Source organism: Coregonus clupeaformis, unplaced genomic scaffold (assembly GCF_020615455.1).
Source record: "Coregonus clupeaformis isolate EN_2021a unplaced genomic scaffold, ASM2061545v1 scaf0059, whole genome shotgun sequence".
Lineage (NCBI taxonomy): Eukaryota > Metazoa > Chordata > Actinopteri > Salmoniformes > Salmonidae > Coregonus > Coregonus clupeaformis.
Window position 1 is genome coordinate 10,172 of NW_025533514.1, and position 16,551 is coordinate 26,722.

Below are 16,551 nucleotides of genomic sequence, written 5' to 3' on the forward strand. Positions count from 1 at the left end.
CTAAACAGCACCTCCCCCTACTCTCTAAACAGCACCTACCCTCTACTCTCTAAACAGCACCTACCTCTACTCTCTAAACAGCACCTACCCTCTACTCTCTAAACAGCACCTACCCTCTACTCTCTAAACAGCACATACCCTCTACTCTCTAAAACAGCACCTACCCTCTACTCTCTAAACAGCACCTACCCCACTCTAAACAGCACTCCTCTAAACAGCACCTACCCCCTACTCTCTAAACAGCACCTACCCCCTACCCTCTAAACAGCACCTACCCCCTACTCTCTAAACAGCACCTACCCCTACTCTCTAAACAGCACCTACCCCCTACTCTCTAAACAGCACCTACCCCCTACTCTCTAAACAGCACCTACCCTCTACTCTCTAAACAGCACCTACCCTCTACTCTCTAAACAGCACCTACCCCCTACTCTCTAAACAGCACCTACCCCCTACTCTCTAAACAGCACCTACCCCTACTCTCTAAACAGCACCTACCCCTACTCTCTAAACAGCACCTACTCTACTCTCTAAACAGCACTCTACCCCTACTTCTAAACACACCAATCTCTAAACAGCACCTACTACTCTCTAAACAGCACCTACCCCTACTCTCTAAACAGCACCACCCCTACTCTCTAAACAGCAACTACCCCCTACTCTCTAAACAGCACCTACCCCTACTCTCTAAACAGCACCTACCCCCTACTCTCTAAACAGCACCTACCCCCTACTCTCTAAACAGCACCTACCCCTACTCTCTAAACAGCACCTACCCCTCTCTAAACAGCACCTACCCTCACTCTCTAAACAGCACCTACCCCCTACCTCTAAACAGCACCTACCCGCTACTCTCTAAACAGCACCTACCCCCTACTCTCTAAACAGCACCTACCCCCTACTCTCTAAACAGCACCTACCCCCTACTCTCTAAACAGCACCTACCCCCTTCTCTCTAAACAGCACCTACCCTCTACTCTCTAAACAGCACCTACCCTCTACTCTCTAAACAGCACCTACCCTCTCTCTAAACAGCACCTACCCTCTACTCTCTAAACAGCACCTACCTCTACTCTCTAAACAGCACCTACCCTCTACTCTCAAACAGCACCTACCCACCCTCTAAACAGCACCTACCCCTACTCTCCTAAACAGCACCTACCCCCTACCTCTAAACAGCACCTACCCCTACTCTCTAAACAGCACCTCACCCCCTACTCTCTAAACAGCACCTACCCCTACTCTAAACAGCACCTACCCTCTACTCTCTAAACAGCACCTACCCCCTACTCTCTAAACAGCACCTACCCCCTACTCTCTAAACAGCACCTACCCCCTACCCTCTAAACAGCACCTACCCCCTACTCTCTAAACAGCACCTACCCCTACTTCTTAAACAGCACCTACCCCCTACTCTAAACAGCACCTACCCTCTACTCTCTAAACAGCACCTACCCTACCCTCTAAACAGCACCTACCCCCTACTCTCTAAACAGCACCTACCCCCTACTCTCTAAACAGCACCTACCCCTACTCTCTAAACAGCACCTACCCCCTACCCTCTAAACAGCACCTACCCCTTCTCTCTAAACAGCACCTACCCCCCTCTAAACAGCACCTACTCTACTTCTAAACAGACCTACCACTCTCTAAACAGCACCTACCCCCTTCTCTCTAAACAGCACCTACCCCCTACTCTCTAAACAGCACTACCCCTACCTCTAAACAGCACCTACCCCCTACTCTCTAAACAGCACCTACCCCTACTCTCTAAACAGCACCTACCCCCTTCTCTAAACAGCACCACCTCTTCTCTCTAAACAGCACCTACCCCTCTACTCTCTAAACAGCACCTACCCTCTACTCTCTAAACAGCACCTACCCCTTCTCTCTAAACAGCACCTACCCTCTACTCTCTAAACAGCACCTACCCTCTACTCTCTAAACAGCACCTACCCCCTACTCTCTAAACAGCACCTACCCTCTACTCTCTAAACAGCACCTACCCTCTACTCTCTAAACAGCACCTACCCTCTACTCTCTAAACAGCACCTACCCCCTACCCTCTAAACAGCACCTACCCCCTACTCTCTAAACAGCACCTACCCCCTACTCTCTAAACAGCACCCACCTCTACTCTCTAAACAGCACCTATCCTCTACTCCTCTAAAACAGCACCAACCCCTACTCTCTAAACAGCACCTACCCCCTACTCTAAACAGCACCTACCCCCTACTCTCTAAACAGCACCTACCCCCTACTCCCTCTAAACAGCACCTACCCCTACTCTCTAAACAGCACCTACCCCCTACTCTCTAAACAGCACCTACCCCCTACTCTAAACAGCACCTACCCTCTACTCTCTAAACAGCACCTACCCTCTACTTCTAAACAGCACCTACCCTCTACTCTCTAAACAGCACCTACCCTCTACTCTCTAAACAGCACCTACCCTCTACTCTCTAAACAGCACCTACCTCTACTCTCTAAACAGCACCCACCCCTACAACAGACCCCTACTCTCTAAACAGCACCTACCCTCTACTCTCTAAACAGCACCTACCCTCTACTCTCTAAACAGCAACCTACTCTAAAAACTACTTTCCTAAACAGCACCTACCCCTACTCTCTAAACAGCACCTACCCTCTACTCCTACAAACAGCACCTACCCTCTACTCTCTAAATAGCACTTACCCCTACTCTCCCTAAACAGCATCTACCCTCTACTCTCTAAACAGCACCTACCTCACTCTCTAAACAGGCACCTACCCTCTACTCTCTAAACAGCACCTACCCTCTACTCTCTAAACAGCACCTACCCTCTACTCTCTAAACAGCACCTACCCTCTACTCTCTAAACAGCACCTACCCTCTACTCTCTAAACAGCACCTACCCCCTACTCTCTAAACAGCACCTACCCCCTACTCTCTAAACAGCACCTACCCTCTAAAGTGTTTTAATTGTGCAGTATTAGCAATCATAGTAGGAGTCTGGTATTGGAGCAGCAGTTGGGATGTGTGTGTAGGGTGTGTGTGTGTGTGTGTGTGTGTGTGTGTGTGTGTGTGTGTGTGTGTGTGTGTGTGTGTGTGTGTGTGTGTGTGTGTGTGTGTGTGTGTGTGTGTGTGTGTGTGTGTGTGTGTGTGTGTGTGTGTGTGGACCTGTTTAACTATTCTTGTGTGTGTTGATGTTGTGCGCTCACCAGTGGTACATGCTGTATGTTAATGTTTTTAAATGTATGTCAATTGTAAAGTATTTGGTCTGTGTTTTTTGTTATGTGTCAGAACCCAGTAAGACTAGATGTTGCCATTAGCGTCAGCTAATGGGGATTCTAATATATATATATTTTTTTTCAATTTGGGGGGAGGGAGGGAGTATTCATGGGGGGGTATTCATGTATTCGTGTAGGCTACAATACCCCGCAAAATCATCCCTTTGTCCCGCATTTTAAATGTGGTCACCCTAATACACACACACTCACAGTCACACACACTAACAGCTGGTGAGGGTAATTATCTCAGCACTCTGGATGATGTTATATCACTATAACATTACTATAGGACTGCTTTAGGGTGACTAGCAGGTTAATACCAGTACTGTATAACCAGCGCTGTCTGTGGTGGCTAGCAGGTTAATACCAGTGTCTCTCTTGATCTGTTTGTCTGTCATAGTGTGTGTGTTTGTGTGTGTGTGTGTGTGTGTGTGTGTCAGTGTCTCTCTCTCTCTCTGTAATGTTTTGTTAACCACCCCCCTGTACGCTCTGTAGAGCCTCCGGCAAGCAACTTGCTGCACAAGACGCACCGACAGACAGACCTACGGACGCACCGACAGACAGACCTACGGACGCACCGACAGACAGACCTACGGACGCACCGACAGACAGACCTACGGACGCACCGACAGACAGACCTACGGACGCACCGACAGACAGACCTACGGACGCACCGACAGACAGACCTACGGACGCACCGACAGACAGACCTACGGACGCACCGACAGACAGACCTACAGACCGGCCACATTGTGAGTTTGGAGTTCTTGCGCTACGGACGCGGACGCTCGCTGACAAGTGCTACAACCGATAAACCGGAAAACCTTTATTAATGGAACGGACACCGGGACGTATAATGGATACATTCGAGCTCTTTTGGAACTCTATGGTCTGGTAAACCAAACCGGGAGGACATCGTGGCTCCCGAAGCAGCCCACAGACGCACCGGAGCGTTTTTTGCGTTTTGAACAACCGGACAAAACAACCGCACAAAAACTCGGGACGGGAACAGGCTACCGTCTGGACTCTCTTTCTGAGGAACATATTCTATATTACCTGACTAGAATATTTTCCCTATGAGCAAAATACGTTGAATAGACTGAACATAGTGTTTCTTGTAGGGTCCAGCAGGCTGTAGGCTACTGAATGTGGTTTGATTGAGGATAAATCAGTGATACTTTCTAGGATGGAGTTGTTATGGATTAAACTACTGCTGCTCTGTTGGAGCTGTTCAGGAGGAGGGAGAGCTGATTATAAGTTTGACAACAGGTAAGGTTGTATTTATTTACCCTTTATTTAACCAGGTAAGGCATTGAGAACACATTCTATTTTACAGTAATGACTTGAAATATGAATCTAACTAACTTTTCCCTGACAGGTGTGGGTTTTTGAGTTATTATTCAGCGGTGGGTGGGAGACGGTGTTATCAGCTACAGGAATCAGACTGTGGAGGTGATAACTACAACCTTATCAGATGGGGAGAAGAGAGGAGGGAGAGGAGGAGGGGGAGGAGGAGGGAGAGGAGGAGGGAGAGGAGGAGGGAGAGGAGGAGGAAGAGGAGGAGGGGGGAGAGGAGGAAGGAGAGGAGGAGGGGAGGAGGAGGAGGAGGGGGGAGAGGAGGAGGAGAGGAGGAGGGGGGAGAGGGGAAGGAGGAGGAGGAGGAGAGGGAGGAAGGAGGAAGGGGAGAGGAGGGAGGGAGAGGGAGGAAGGAGAGGAGGAGGGAGGGAGGAGGAGGAAGGAGAGGGGAGAGGAAGGAGAGGAGGAGAGGGAGGAGGAGAGGGGGAGGGAGAGGAGGAGGGAGAGGAGGGAGGAGGAGGAGGAGAGGAGGAAGGAGAGGAGGAAGGAGAAGGAGGAAGGAGAGGAGAGAGAGGAAGAGAGGGAGGGAGAGAGGAGGGAGAGGAGAGGGGAGGAGGGAGAGGAGGAAGGAGAGGAGGAGGGAGGAGGGAGGGAGGGAGGAGGGGAGAGAGGAGGAGGGAGGGAGAGGAGGAGGGAGAGGAGGAAGGAGGAAGAGGAGGAGGGAGAGGAGGAGGGAGAGGAGGAGGAGAGGAGGAGGGAGAGGAGGAGGGAGAGGAGGAAGGAGAGGAGGAGGGAGAGGAGGAGGGAGAGGAGGAAGGAGAAGAGGAAGGAGAGGAGGAGGGAGAGGAGGAAGGTAGCCTAAAGAAGGAAGGGTATATTTTCCCAGTGAGGAGTGAAAGGAGGAGAAGATGGGAGGAGAGGGAAGGAGGAGAGGAGAAGAGAGGGGGAGCATACTTTCTTAGTGAGCCTAGATATGGATATAGGAGAGGGGGATAGAATGGGAGGAGAGGAGGAGAGAGGAGAGGAGAGGGGGAGAATTTGCAGTGAGGGAGACATTTTACAGTGACATGTTAGACGCGTAAATCATGTCTAAACAGGAACCAGGGAAGAAGATATTTAGGAGCACAACAGCACAACACACACACAGACACACAAAAAGACACAACAAATAGGCAATACACACATACACACAACATACAACAACAACAACAAAAACAAAACAAAAAACAAACATATAAAAACAAACAAACACATAAAAGCAACTATGAACACTGACTGGAGGTGATTGAAAACATAAGAGAGCATCAAAATGACAGATCTCACTGAAGCGGTATAAGATACCGGTATAAGGATACTGGTATAAGGATCAACCTGTTTATAACGATCACCCCGGTTTATAAGCATCACCCTGGTTTAGAACGGCATCACCCTGGTTCATAACGGCATCACCCTGGTTTAGAACGGCATCACCCTGGTTCATAACGGCATCACCCTGGTTTAGAACGGCATCACCCTGGTTCATAACGGCATCACCCTGGTTTAGAACAGGCATCACCCTGGTTTAGAACGGCATCACCCTGGTTTAGAACGGCATCACCCTGGTTTAGAACGGCATCACCCTGGTTTAGAACGGCATCACCCTGGTTAGAAACGGATCACTCCTGGTTTAGAAACGGCATCACCCGGTTAGAACGGCATCACCCGGTTATAACGGGCATCACCCTGGTAAAACAGAGAGGATAATGATAGGAGATGGAGAGACTCTAGTTAAACAAAAAGTAATATTTTTTATATACACTACAGCAGAAGTTGACAACACATTCCAGGGTTTTTTTCTTTATTTTTATATTTCTAATGTAGAATAAAAGTGAAGACATCAAAACTATGAAATAACACATATGGAATCATGTAGTAACCAAAAAAGTATATTTGAGATTCTTCAGCCACCCCTTTGCCTTGATGACAGCTTTGCACACTCTTGGCATTCTCTCAACCAGCTTCATGAGGTAGGCACCTGGAATGCATTTCAATAATATTATACTGTATCTTAGTCCATCCCGCTCTGTCATTGCTTGTCCATATATGTATATATTCTTAAATTCCATTCCTTACTTAGTTTTGTGTGTATTGGGTATATGGTGTGAAATTGTTAGATATTACTTGTTAGATATTACTGCACTGTCGGAGCTAGAAAAACAAGCATTTCGCTACACCCGCAATAACATCTGCTAAACACATGTATGTGACAAATCAAATTTGATTTGATTTGAAATAACAGGTGTGCCTTGTTAAAAGTTAATTTGGAATTTATTTCCTTCTTAATGCATTTGAGCCAATCAGTTGTGTTGTGACAAGGTAGGGGTGGTATACAGAAGATGGCCCTATTTGGTAAAATACCAAGTCCATATTATGGCAAGAACAGCTCAAATAAGCAAAGAGAAACAACAGTCCATCATTACTTTAAGACATGAAGGTCAGTAAATCCGGAAAATGTCAAGAACTTTTAAAGTTTCTTCAAGTGCAGTCGCAAAAACCATCAAGCACTATGATGAAACTGGCTCTCTTGAGGACCGCCACAGGAATGGAAGACCCAGAGTTACCTCTTCTGCAGAGAATAAGTTCATTAGAGTTACCAGCCTCAGACATTGCAGCCCAAATAAATGCTTCACAGAGTTCAAGTAACAGAGACATCTCAACATCAACTACTCAGAGGGGACTGTGTGAATCAGGCCTTCATGGTCGAATTGCTGCAAAGAAACCACTACTAAAGGACACCAATAATAACAAGAGACCTGCTTGGGCCAAGAAACATGAGCAATGGACATTAGACCGGTGGAAATCTGTCCTTTGGTCTGATGAGTCCAAATTTGAGATTGTTCCAACCGCCGTGTCTTTGTGAGACGCAGAGTAGAGGCCCCGTGTAGCTCAGTTGGTAGAGCATGGCGCTTGCAACGCCAGGGTTGTGGGTTCAATTCCCACGGGGGGCCAGTATGAAAAATGTATGCACTCACTTAACTGTAAGTCGCTCTGGATAAGAGCGTCTGCTAAATGACTAAAATGTAAAATGTTATGAACGGATGATCTTCGCATGTGTGGTTCCCACCATGGAGGAGGAGGTGTTATGGTGTAGGGGTGCATTGCTGGTGACACTGTCAGTGATTTATTTAGAATTCAAGGCACACTTAACCAGCATGGCTACCACAGCATTCTGCAGCGATACGCCATCCCATCTGATTTGCGCTTAGTGGGACTATCATATGTTTTTCAACATGACAATGACTCAACACACCTCCAGGCTTTGTAAGGGCTATTTTACCAAGAAGGAGAGTGATGGAGTGCTGCATCAGATGACCTGGCCTCCACAATCCCCCGACCTCAACCAAATTGAGATGGTTTGGGATGAGTAGGACCGCAGAGTGAAAGAAAAGCAGCCAACAAGTGCTCAGCATGTGGGAACTCCTTCAAGACTGTTGGAAAAGCATTCCAGGTGAAGCTGGTTGAGAGAATGCCAAGAGTGTGCAAAGCTGTCATCAAGGCAAAGGGTGGCTACTTTGAAGAATCTCAAATATAAAATATATTTTGATTTGTTTGACACTTTCTTGGTTACTACATGATTCCATGTGTTATTTCATAGTTTTTGATGTCTTCACTATTATTCTATAATGTAAAAAATAGTAAACATTAAGAAAAACCCTTGAATGAGTAGGTATGTCCAGACTTTGACTAGTAAAAAATATATATATATATATATATATATATATATATATATATATATATATATAGTGTTATGTGTCTGTGTGTTCCAGAACTCTCCAGTATATAATATGTTATAAAATAAAAAAATAAAAAATTATGTGTCTGTGTGTTCCAGAACTCTCCAGAATATAATATGTTATATGTCTGTGTGTTCCAGAACTCTCCAGAATATAATATGTTATGTGTCTGTGTGTTCCAGAACTCTCCAGAATATAATATGTTATATGTCTGTGTGTTCCAGAACTCTCCAGAATATAATATGTTATATGTCTGTGTGTTCCAGAACTCTCCAGAATATAATATGTTATGTGTCTGTGTGTTCCAGAACTCTCCAGAATATAATATGTTATATGTCTGTGTGTTCCAGAACTCTCCAGAATACAATATGTTATGTGTATATACAGTTGAAGTCGGAAATGTACATACACTTAGGTTGGAGTCATTAAAACACGTTTTTCAACCACTCCACAAATTTCTTGTTAACAAACTATAGTTTTGGCAAGTTGGTTAGGACATCTACTTCGTGCATGACATAAGTAATTTTTTCAACAATTGTTTACAGACAGAGTATTTCACTTATAATTCACTGTATCGCAATTCCAGTGGGTCAGAAGTTTACATACACTAAATTGACTGTGCCTTTAAACAGCTTGGAAAATTCCAGAAAATGACGTAATGGCTTTAGAAGCTTCTGATAGGCTAATTGACATCATTTGAGTCAATTGGAGGTGTACCTGTGGATGTATTTCAAGGCCTACCTTCAAACTCAGTGCCTTTTTGTTTGACATCATGGGAAAATCAAAAGAAATCAGCCAAGACCTCAGAAAATAAATTGTAGATCTCCACAAGTCTGGTTCATCCTTGGGAGCAATTTCCAAACGCCTGAAGGTACCACGTTCATCTGTACAAACAATAGTACGCAAGTATAAACACCAGGGACCACGCGACGTCATACCGCTGGAAGGGAGACGCGGTCTGTCTCCTAGAGATGAACGCACTTTGGTGCGAAAGTGCAAATCAATCCCAGAACAACAGCAAAGGACCTTGTGAAGATGCTGGAGGAAACAGGCTACAAATGCATCTATATCCACAGTAAAATGAGTCCTTTATCGACATAACCTGAAAGGCCGCTCAGCAAGGAAGAAACCCACTGCTCCAAAAACCGCCATAAAAAAGCCAGACCTACGGTTTGCACTGCACATTGGGACAAAGATCATACTTTTGGAGAAATGTCCTCTGGTCTGATGAAACAAAAATAGAACTGTTTGGCCATAATGACCATCGTTATTGGAGGAAAAAGGGGGATGTTGCAAGCCGAAGAACACCATTCCAACCGTGAAGCACAGGGGTGGCAGCATCATGCTGTGGGGGTGCTTTGCTGCAGGAGGGACTGGTGCACTTCACAAAATAGATGGCATCATGAGGAAGGAAAATTATATTATATATGGATATATTGAAGCAACATCTCAAGACATCAGTCAGGAAGTTCAGGCTTGATCGCAAATGGGTCTTCCAAATGGACAATGACCCCAAGCATACTTCCAAAGTTGTGCCAAAATGGCTTAAGGACAACAAAGTCAAGGTATTGGAGTGGCCATCACAAAGCCCTGACCTCAATCCTATAGAACATTTGTGGGCAGAACTGAAAAAGCGTGTGCGAGCAAGGAGGCCCACAACTCCTGTCTCCAGTTACACCAGCTCTGTCAGGAGGAATGGGCGGCAAAATTCACCCAACTTATTGTGGGAAGCTTGTGGAAGGCTACCCGAACATTTGACCCAAGTTAAACAATTTAAAGGCAATGCTACCAAATACTAATTGAGTGTATGTAAACTTCTGACCCACTGGGAATGTGATGAAATAAATAAAAGCTGAAATAAATCATTCTCTCTACTATTATTCTGACATTTCACATTCTTAAAATAAAGTGGTGATCCTAACTGACCTAAGACAGGGTATCTTTACTAGGATTAAATGTCAGGAATTGTGAAAAACTGAGTTTAAATTTATTTGGCAAAGGTGTATGTAAACATTCTACTTCAACTGTATATATATATATATAATTTTGTTTTTCTTATTCTTGACTGTGCCTCACTGCACTCAAAGTTCATTCTCTCTCTGACGCGAGCCATGTGGATTCAGCTATCTGTGACGGGTAAAGGCTTGCACCCAAAGCGTCTGCGTGTCTCGACGCTCATTACCAAGCAACAGACACAAACATTGGGTTCCAAACCCAACTGGTTTGACGTAGGCTGTTGATGGGACCAACTGGGTTCGAAACCCGGGTCTCATGCGTCACAACAAGACTGTGTCAGACCACTGAGGTAAAGCTTAGGCCAGTGTGGTTCGCCGATTAATTCAGTGACTGACAGTGCTCGTCTGTGATTGGCTACTGACTGAAGGTGCTGATCTGTGATTGGCTACTGACTGAAGGTGTTGATCTGTGATAGGTGGACGGGCCAGGAGCTGTTGTCCAATGGGCTGTGTCAGTACGGGACCAGGGTGGAGTGCTGCTGGGGCTGGAGAAGAAGAAGGGCTTCCTGGGGGACTTCCTGGGGGACTTCCTGCCAACGTGAGTACATACATACTTACCTAATGTAGCAGGCGTGGAAAGATGCCTGAGCAAGGTTCCCACTTCCGTTTTTCAGGGAAAATATCTTACCGTGTGTGTGTGTGTGTATGTGTATGTGTGTGTGTGTGTGTGTCTGTGTGTGTGTGTGTGTGTGTGTGTGTCTGTGTGTGTGTGTGTGTCTGTGTCTGTGTGTGTGTGTGTGTGTGTGTGTAGTGTGTGTGTGTGTGTGTATGTGTGTGTGTGGTGTCTGTATGTGTGTGTGTGTGTGTGTGTGTGTGTATGTTATGTGTGTGTGTCTGTGTGTGTGTGTGTCTGTGTCTGTGTGTGTGTGTGTGTGTATGTGTATGTGTGTGTGTGTGTGTGTATGTGTGTGTGTGTGTGTGTGTGTGTGTGTGTGTGTGTGTGTGTGTGTGTGTGTGTGTGTGTGTGTGTGTGTGTGTGTGTGTGTGTGTGTGTGTGTGTGTCGTGTGTGTGTGTGTGTGTGTATGTGTGTGTGTCTGTGTGTGTGTGTGTGTGTGTGTGTGTGTGTGTGTGTGTGTGTGTGTGTGTGTGTGTGTGTGTGTGTGTGTGTGTGTGTGTATGTGTGTGTGTGTGTGTGTGTGTTGTGTGTGTGTGTCTGTGTGTGTGTCTGTGTGTGTGTGTGTGTGTGTGTGTGTGTGTGTGTGTGTGTGTGTGTGCACGCCAACAGCTCTGTGCCAACAGGAGTGTCAGCATGGAGAGTGTGCCGGACCGGATAAATGCAAGTGCCATCCAGGATACACTGGCAAGACCTGCAGTCAAGGTACTGGACTGTGTGTGTCTGAGTCTGTTTCCCCCTAGCAGGGATATTACAGAGTCCCAACCCTCAGAACTTCAGAATAGGATTTATCATGGCCTGGGGGAGGAGGGAGGGAGGGAGGGAGGGAGGGAGGGAGGGAGGGAGGGAGGGAGAGAGAGAGAGAGAGAGAGAGAGAGAGAGAGAGAGAGAGAGAGAGAGAGAGAGAGAGAGAGAGAGAGAGAGAGAGAGAGAGAGAGAGAGAGAGAGAGAGAGAGAGAGAGAGAGAGAGAGAGAGAGAGAGAGAGAGAGAGAGAGGGCAGTTAACTTAGAATGAGAATTTGAGGGAGAGAGAGTTAGAGATACAGTGGAAGAGAGAGTGGAAGAAGTTGGTAGGAGAGGACGCTGTTAATGTTGAACGGGAGTTGTTAGAAAAACAGATGGAGACAGAAGATGGAGCGAGATGGAGACAGAGGTTGGAGTAAAGAGGAAAGGAATGGATTTTTTATTAGATTTGTCATTTTATTTAACCTTTATTTTGACAGGGAAGACATATTGATGTGCCCTGTATAAAACAATATAAAAATACACAAAAAATACTAAATTCCTCCACAAATAGGTCGGGGGGAGAGTTGAGGTATTGACTAGACTGGTGGGGGTCGGGGAGAGAGTTGAGGTATTGACTAGACTGGTGGGGGAGTTCGGGAGAGAGTTGAGTTATTGACTAGACTGGTGGGGGATCGGGGAGAGAGCTGGAGGTATTGACTAGACTGGTGGGGGTCGGGAGAGAGTTTAGGTATTGACTAGACTGGTGGGGAGTCGGGGGAGAGAGTTGAGGCATTGACTAGACCGGTGGGGGTCGGGGAGAGAGTTGAGGTATTGACTAGGCTGGTGGGGAAATGTCGGGGAGAGAGTTGAGTTATTGACTAGACTGGGTGGGGGTCGGGGAGAGAGTTGAGGTATTGACTAGACTGGTGGGGGTCGGGGAGAGAGTTGAGTTATTGACTAGACTGGTGGTGGACGGGGAGAGAGTTGAGGTATTGTCTAGACTGGTGAGGGACGGGGAGAGAGTTGAGGTATTGACTAGACTGGTGAGAGGTGGAGAGAGTTGAGTTATTGACTAGACTGGTGGGGGTCGGGAGAGAGTTGAGTTATTGACTAGACTGGTGGTGGTCGGGGAGAGAGTTGAGGTATTGACTAGACTGGTAGGGGTTCGGGGAGAGAGTTGAGGTATTGACTAGACTGGTGAGGGACGGGGAGAGAGTTGAGGTATTGACTAGACTGGTGGGGGGGTTGGGGAGAGAGTTGAGTGTATTGACTAGACTGGTGGGGGAGTCGGGGAGAGAGTTGAGGTATTGACTAGACTGGTGGGGTCGGGGAGAGAGTTGAGGTATTGACTAGACTGGTGGGGGTCGGGAGAGAGTTGAGGTATTGACTAGACTGGTGGGGTCGGGGAGAGAGTTGAGGTATTGACTAGACTGGTGGGGACGGGGAGAGAGTTGAGTTATTGACTAGACTGGTTGGGGGTCGGGGGAGAGAGTTGAGGTGAACTAGACTGGTGGTGGTCGGGGAGAGAGTTGAGTTATTGACTAGACTGGTGGGGGTCGGGAGAGAGTTGAGGCATTGACTAGACTGGTGGGGGTCGGGGAGAGAGTTTGAGGTATTGACTAGACTGGTGGGGGTCGGGGAGAGAGTTGAGGCATTGACTAGACTGGTGGGGGTCTGGGGAGAGAGTTGAGGTATTGACTAGACTGGTGGGGGTCGGGGAGAGAGTTGAGGTATTGACTAGACTGGTGGGGGGTCGGGGAGAGAGGTTGAGGTATTGACTAGACTGGTGGGGGTCGGGAGAGAGTTGAGGTATTGACTAGACTGGTGGGGGTCGGGGAGAGAGTTGAGGTATTGACTAGACTGGTGGGGGTCGGGGAGAGAGTTGAGGTATTGACTAGACTGGTGGGGGTCGGGGAGAGAGTTGAGGTATTGAATAGACTGGTGGGGGTCGGGGAGAGAGTTGAGGTATTGACAACAAAAAACACACTACCGGTCAAACATTTTAGAACACCTACTCATTCAAGGGTTTCTCTTTATTTTTTACTATTTTCTACATTGTAGAATAATAGTGAAGACATCAAAACTATGAAATAACACATATGGAATATGTAGTAACCAAAAAAGCCACCCTTTGCCTTGATGACAGCTTTGCACACACTTGGCAGGAGCTGGGATTGAATCCACGATCTATGGAGCAGAAGCTTGCTGTTTAGCTCTTGCGCCATCCGTCTACAAAGAGTCTTAATGAATGGCTAAACTGAACCGTGTTTTTATGTTTTAACCCTATCCCAAAGCTTTTACCCCCTTTTTCTCCCCAATTTCATGATATCCAATTGCGATCCAATTACGATCTTGTGTTATCGCTGCAACTCCCCAACGGGCTCGGGAAAGGCGAAGGGCGAGTCATGCGTCCTCCGAAACATGACCTGCCAAACCGCGCTCCTTAACAACCGCCTGCTTAACCCGGAAGCCAGCCGCACCAATGTGTCGGAGGAAACACCCTTCAACTGACGACCGAAGTCAGCCTGCAGGCGCCCGGCCCACCACAAGGAGTCGCTAGAGAGCGATGAGCCAAATAAAGCCCCTTCAGCCAAACCCTCCCCTAACCCGGACGACGCTGGGCCAATTGTGCGCCGCCCTATGGGACTCCAGGTCACGGCCGGTTGTGACACACCCTGGGATCGAACCCGGGTCTGTAGTGATGCCTCAAGCACTGCGATGCAGGGCCTTAGACCGCTGCGCCACTTGGGAAGCACCAAACCTTAATTCTTAACCAATCGGAATTAATGCCTGAATTGTTAACCGATTTGGAATTAATGCCTGAAGTTAACCCAAGAGTTGTTTCTGTGAGCCTAAAACGTCTTGCGCTCATGCGGGAACTGTGTGCCTAAATACAGGCCGTCGCCACTAGGGGCAACGGTGAGCGCTATTACCATACAGGCCGTCGCCACTAGGGGCAACGGTGAGCGCTATTACCATCCAGTAGGCGTGGGTTTTGATAGGTGTTGTGGACAGGGGTGGAGTCTGCTAGTTCCGGCGCAATCCTACTCGTTTTTGCAACATTCCAAATTTGAAGATTGGAGCAACTTCAAAATTTGACGTTTGGAGAAACGTGATAAAAATGTCTAATAATGCAGTGAGACTGTGAGAGCTGTCAAGCCAGTAAGGGTGTGTTTAGCAAGACCTAATACAAAGACGTGTGTGTGTGTGTGTGTCCGTGTGTGTGTGTGTCCATGCATGTGTATATGTGTGGTTTTGTGTGTGTGTGTGTGTCCATGCGTGTGTATGTGTGTGTGTGTGTGTGTGTGTCTGTGTCCATGCGTGTGTATATGTGTGGTTTTGTGTGTGTGTGTGTGTGTCCATGATGTTATAGATCTCTCTCTCTCTCTCTCTCTCTGTCTCTCTCTCTCTCTCTCTCTCTCTCTCTCTCTCTCTCTCTCTCTCTCTCTCCTCCTCCCCTCTCTCTCCCTCCCTTTCCCCCTCTCCCTCTCTCTCCCTCCCTCTCTCTCTCCCTCCCCTCCCCTTTTTTTCTCTCTCTCTCTCTCTCTCTCTCTCTCTCTCTCTCTCTCTCTCTCTCTCTCTCTCTCTCTTTCGCCGCTCTCTCTCCCCCTCCTCCCTCCCACCCTCTCTCTCTCTCTCTCTCTCTCTCTCTCTCCCTCTCTCTCTCTCTCTCTCTCTCTCTCTCTCTCTCTCTCTTTCCTCCCTCTCTCTCTCCTCCCCCCCCCCTCTCTCTCTCTCTCTCTCTCTCTCTCTCTCTCTCTCTCTCTCTCTCTCTCTCTCTCTCTCTCTCTCTCTCTCTCTCTCTCTCTCTCTCTCTCTCCTCTCTCTCTCTCTCTCTCTCCTCTCTCTCTCTCTCCTCCCTCTCCCCCTCCCCTCCCTCTCTCTCTCTCTCTCTCTCTCTCTCTCTCTCCCTCTCCCTCCTCCCTCTCCTCCTCTCTCCTCTCTCTCCCTCCTCTCTCTCCCCCCTCCCTCCCTCCCCTCCCCCCTCCCTCTCTCTCCCCCTCTCTCCCTCTAGATCTAAATGAGTGTGGTCTAAAGCCCAGACCCTGTAAACATCGCTGTATGAACACACAGGGCAGCTACAAGTGTTACTGTCTGAATGGATACATGCTGCAACCTGATGGGACCTGCAGGAGTGAGTCTCTCTAACACACACAAACACAATATCGCTCTTACTTACTCTTCCCCATAGAAATGAACAGCATTACATTTATAGCATTAATCAGCAGTTTAAACAACAACGAAGTGGTTCACCCTGCCTCTGTTTTGGTAAACAGCTGAGGGATGGAGAAATGTAACCTCTCTCAAATTCAAATCCATAGACAGAGCTATGGATGGACTGACCATCCATGAGATCAAAATGAACCATGTTTTATAATGTTGGTTATTTATATAGGGTTCTTTTTCATTAACTTTTGTTTTCAAGAATTTGAGTAAAACTTATATTTTGGGTTCTGATGAGGTACGACATTTGAACTAAGCTCATGAGGCATTTATAAGTTATATTCTTCTTGAACCAATGGGTATGTATCATTAATTTAAGTCCAAAAAATTGATGTAGCAACTGCAGATTGCCCCTTACATATTCAACTGTAGATTGCCCCTTTAATTAAGCATTATACACTGTAACCTCAACTGTCTGAGCATGTTCCACAGGTTCCCCATCAGGCTATCAGGGGGAAATGAGAGAGAAAGGAAGGAAGGGCACCCCCTCCCTCCTCCCTCTCTGCGGACTAGTTTGTCAACCACTTTCGAAAAGAAGGTTCACGACATCCGCTCCTCATTCACTCAGCCTATTGATTCCACTGGTCTCACTCACACAGAACTACCCTATGCCTTGACCTCTTTCTCCCCTCT

The 16,551-nt window shown here is 47.2% G+C and overlaps 1 protein-coding gene across 1 annotated transcript in view; it reads left to right on the forward strand.

Moving 5' to 3' along the window:
* The first annotated feature begins 4,020 nt into the window (after positions 1 to 4,020).
* LOC121571000 (nephronectin-like) overlaps positions 4,021 to 16,551 on the forward strand; it is a 45,760-nt gene continuing 33,229 nt past the window's right edge. Inside the window, exons 1-4 of the mRNA XM_045212877.1 lie at positions 4,021 to 4,539; positions 10,771 to 10,892; positions 11,581 to 11,673; positions 15,710 to 15,829. Coding sequence (XP_045068812.1) covers positions 4,457 to 4,539; positions 10,771 to 10,892; positions 11,581 to 11,673; positions 15,710 to 15,829 — 418 coding nt within the window. The 5' untranslated portion in view covers positions 4,021 to 4,456. The remainder of the gene's footprint in view (positions 4,540 to 10,770; positions 10,893 to 11,580; positions 11,674 to 15,709; positions 15,830 to 16,551) is intronic.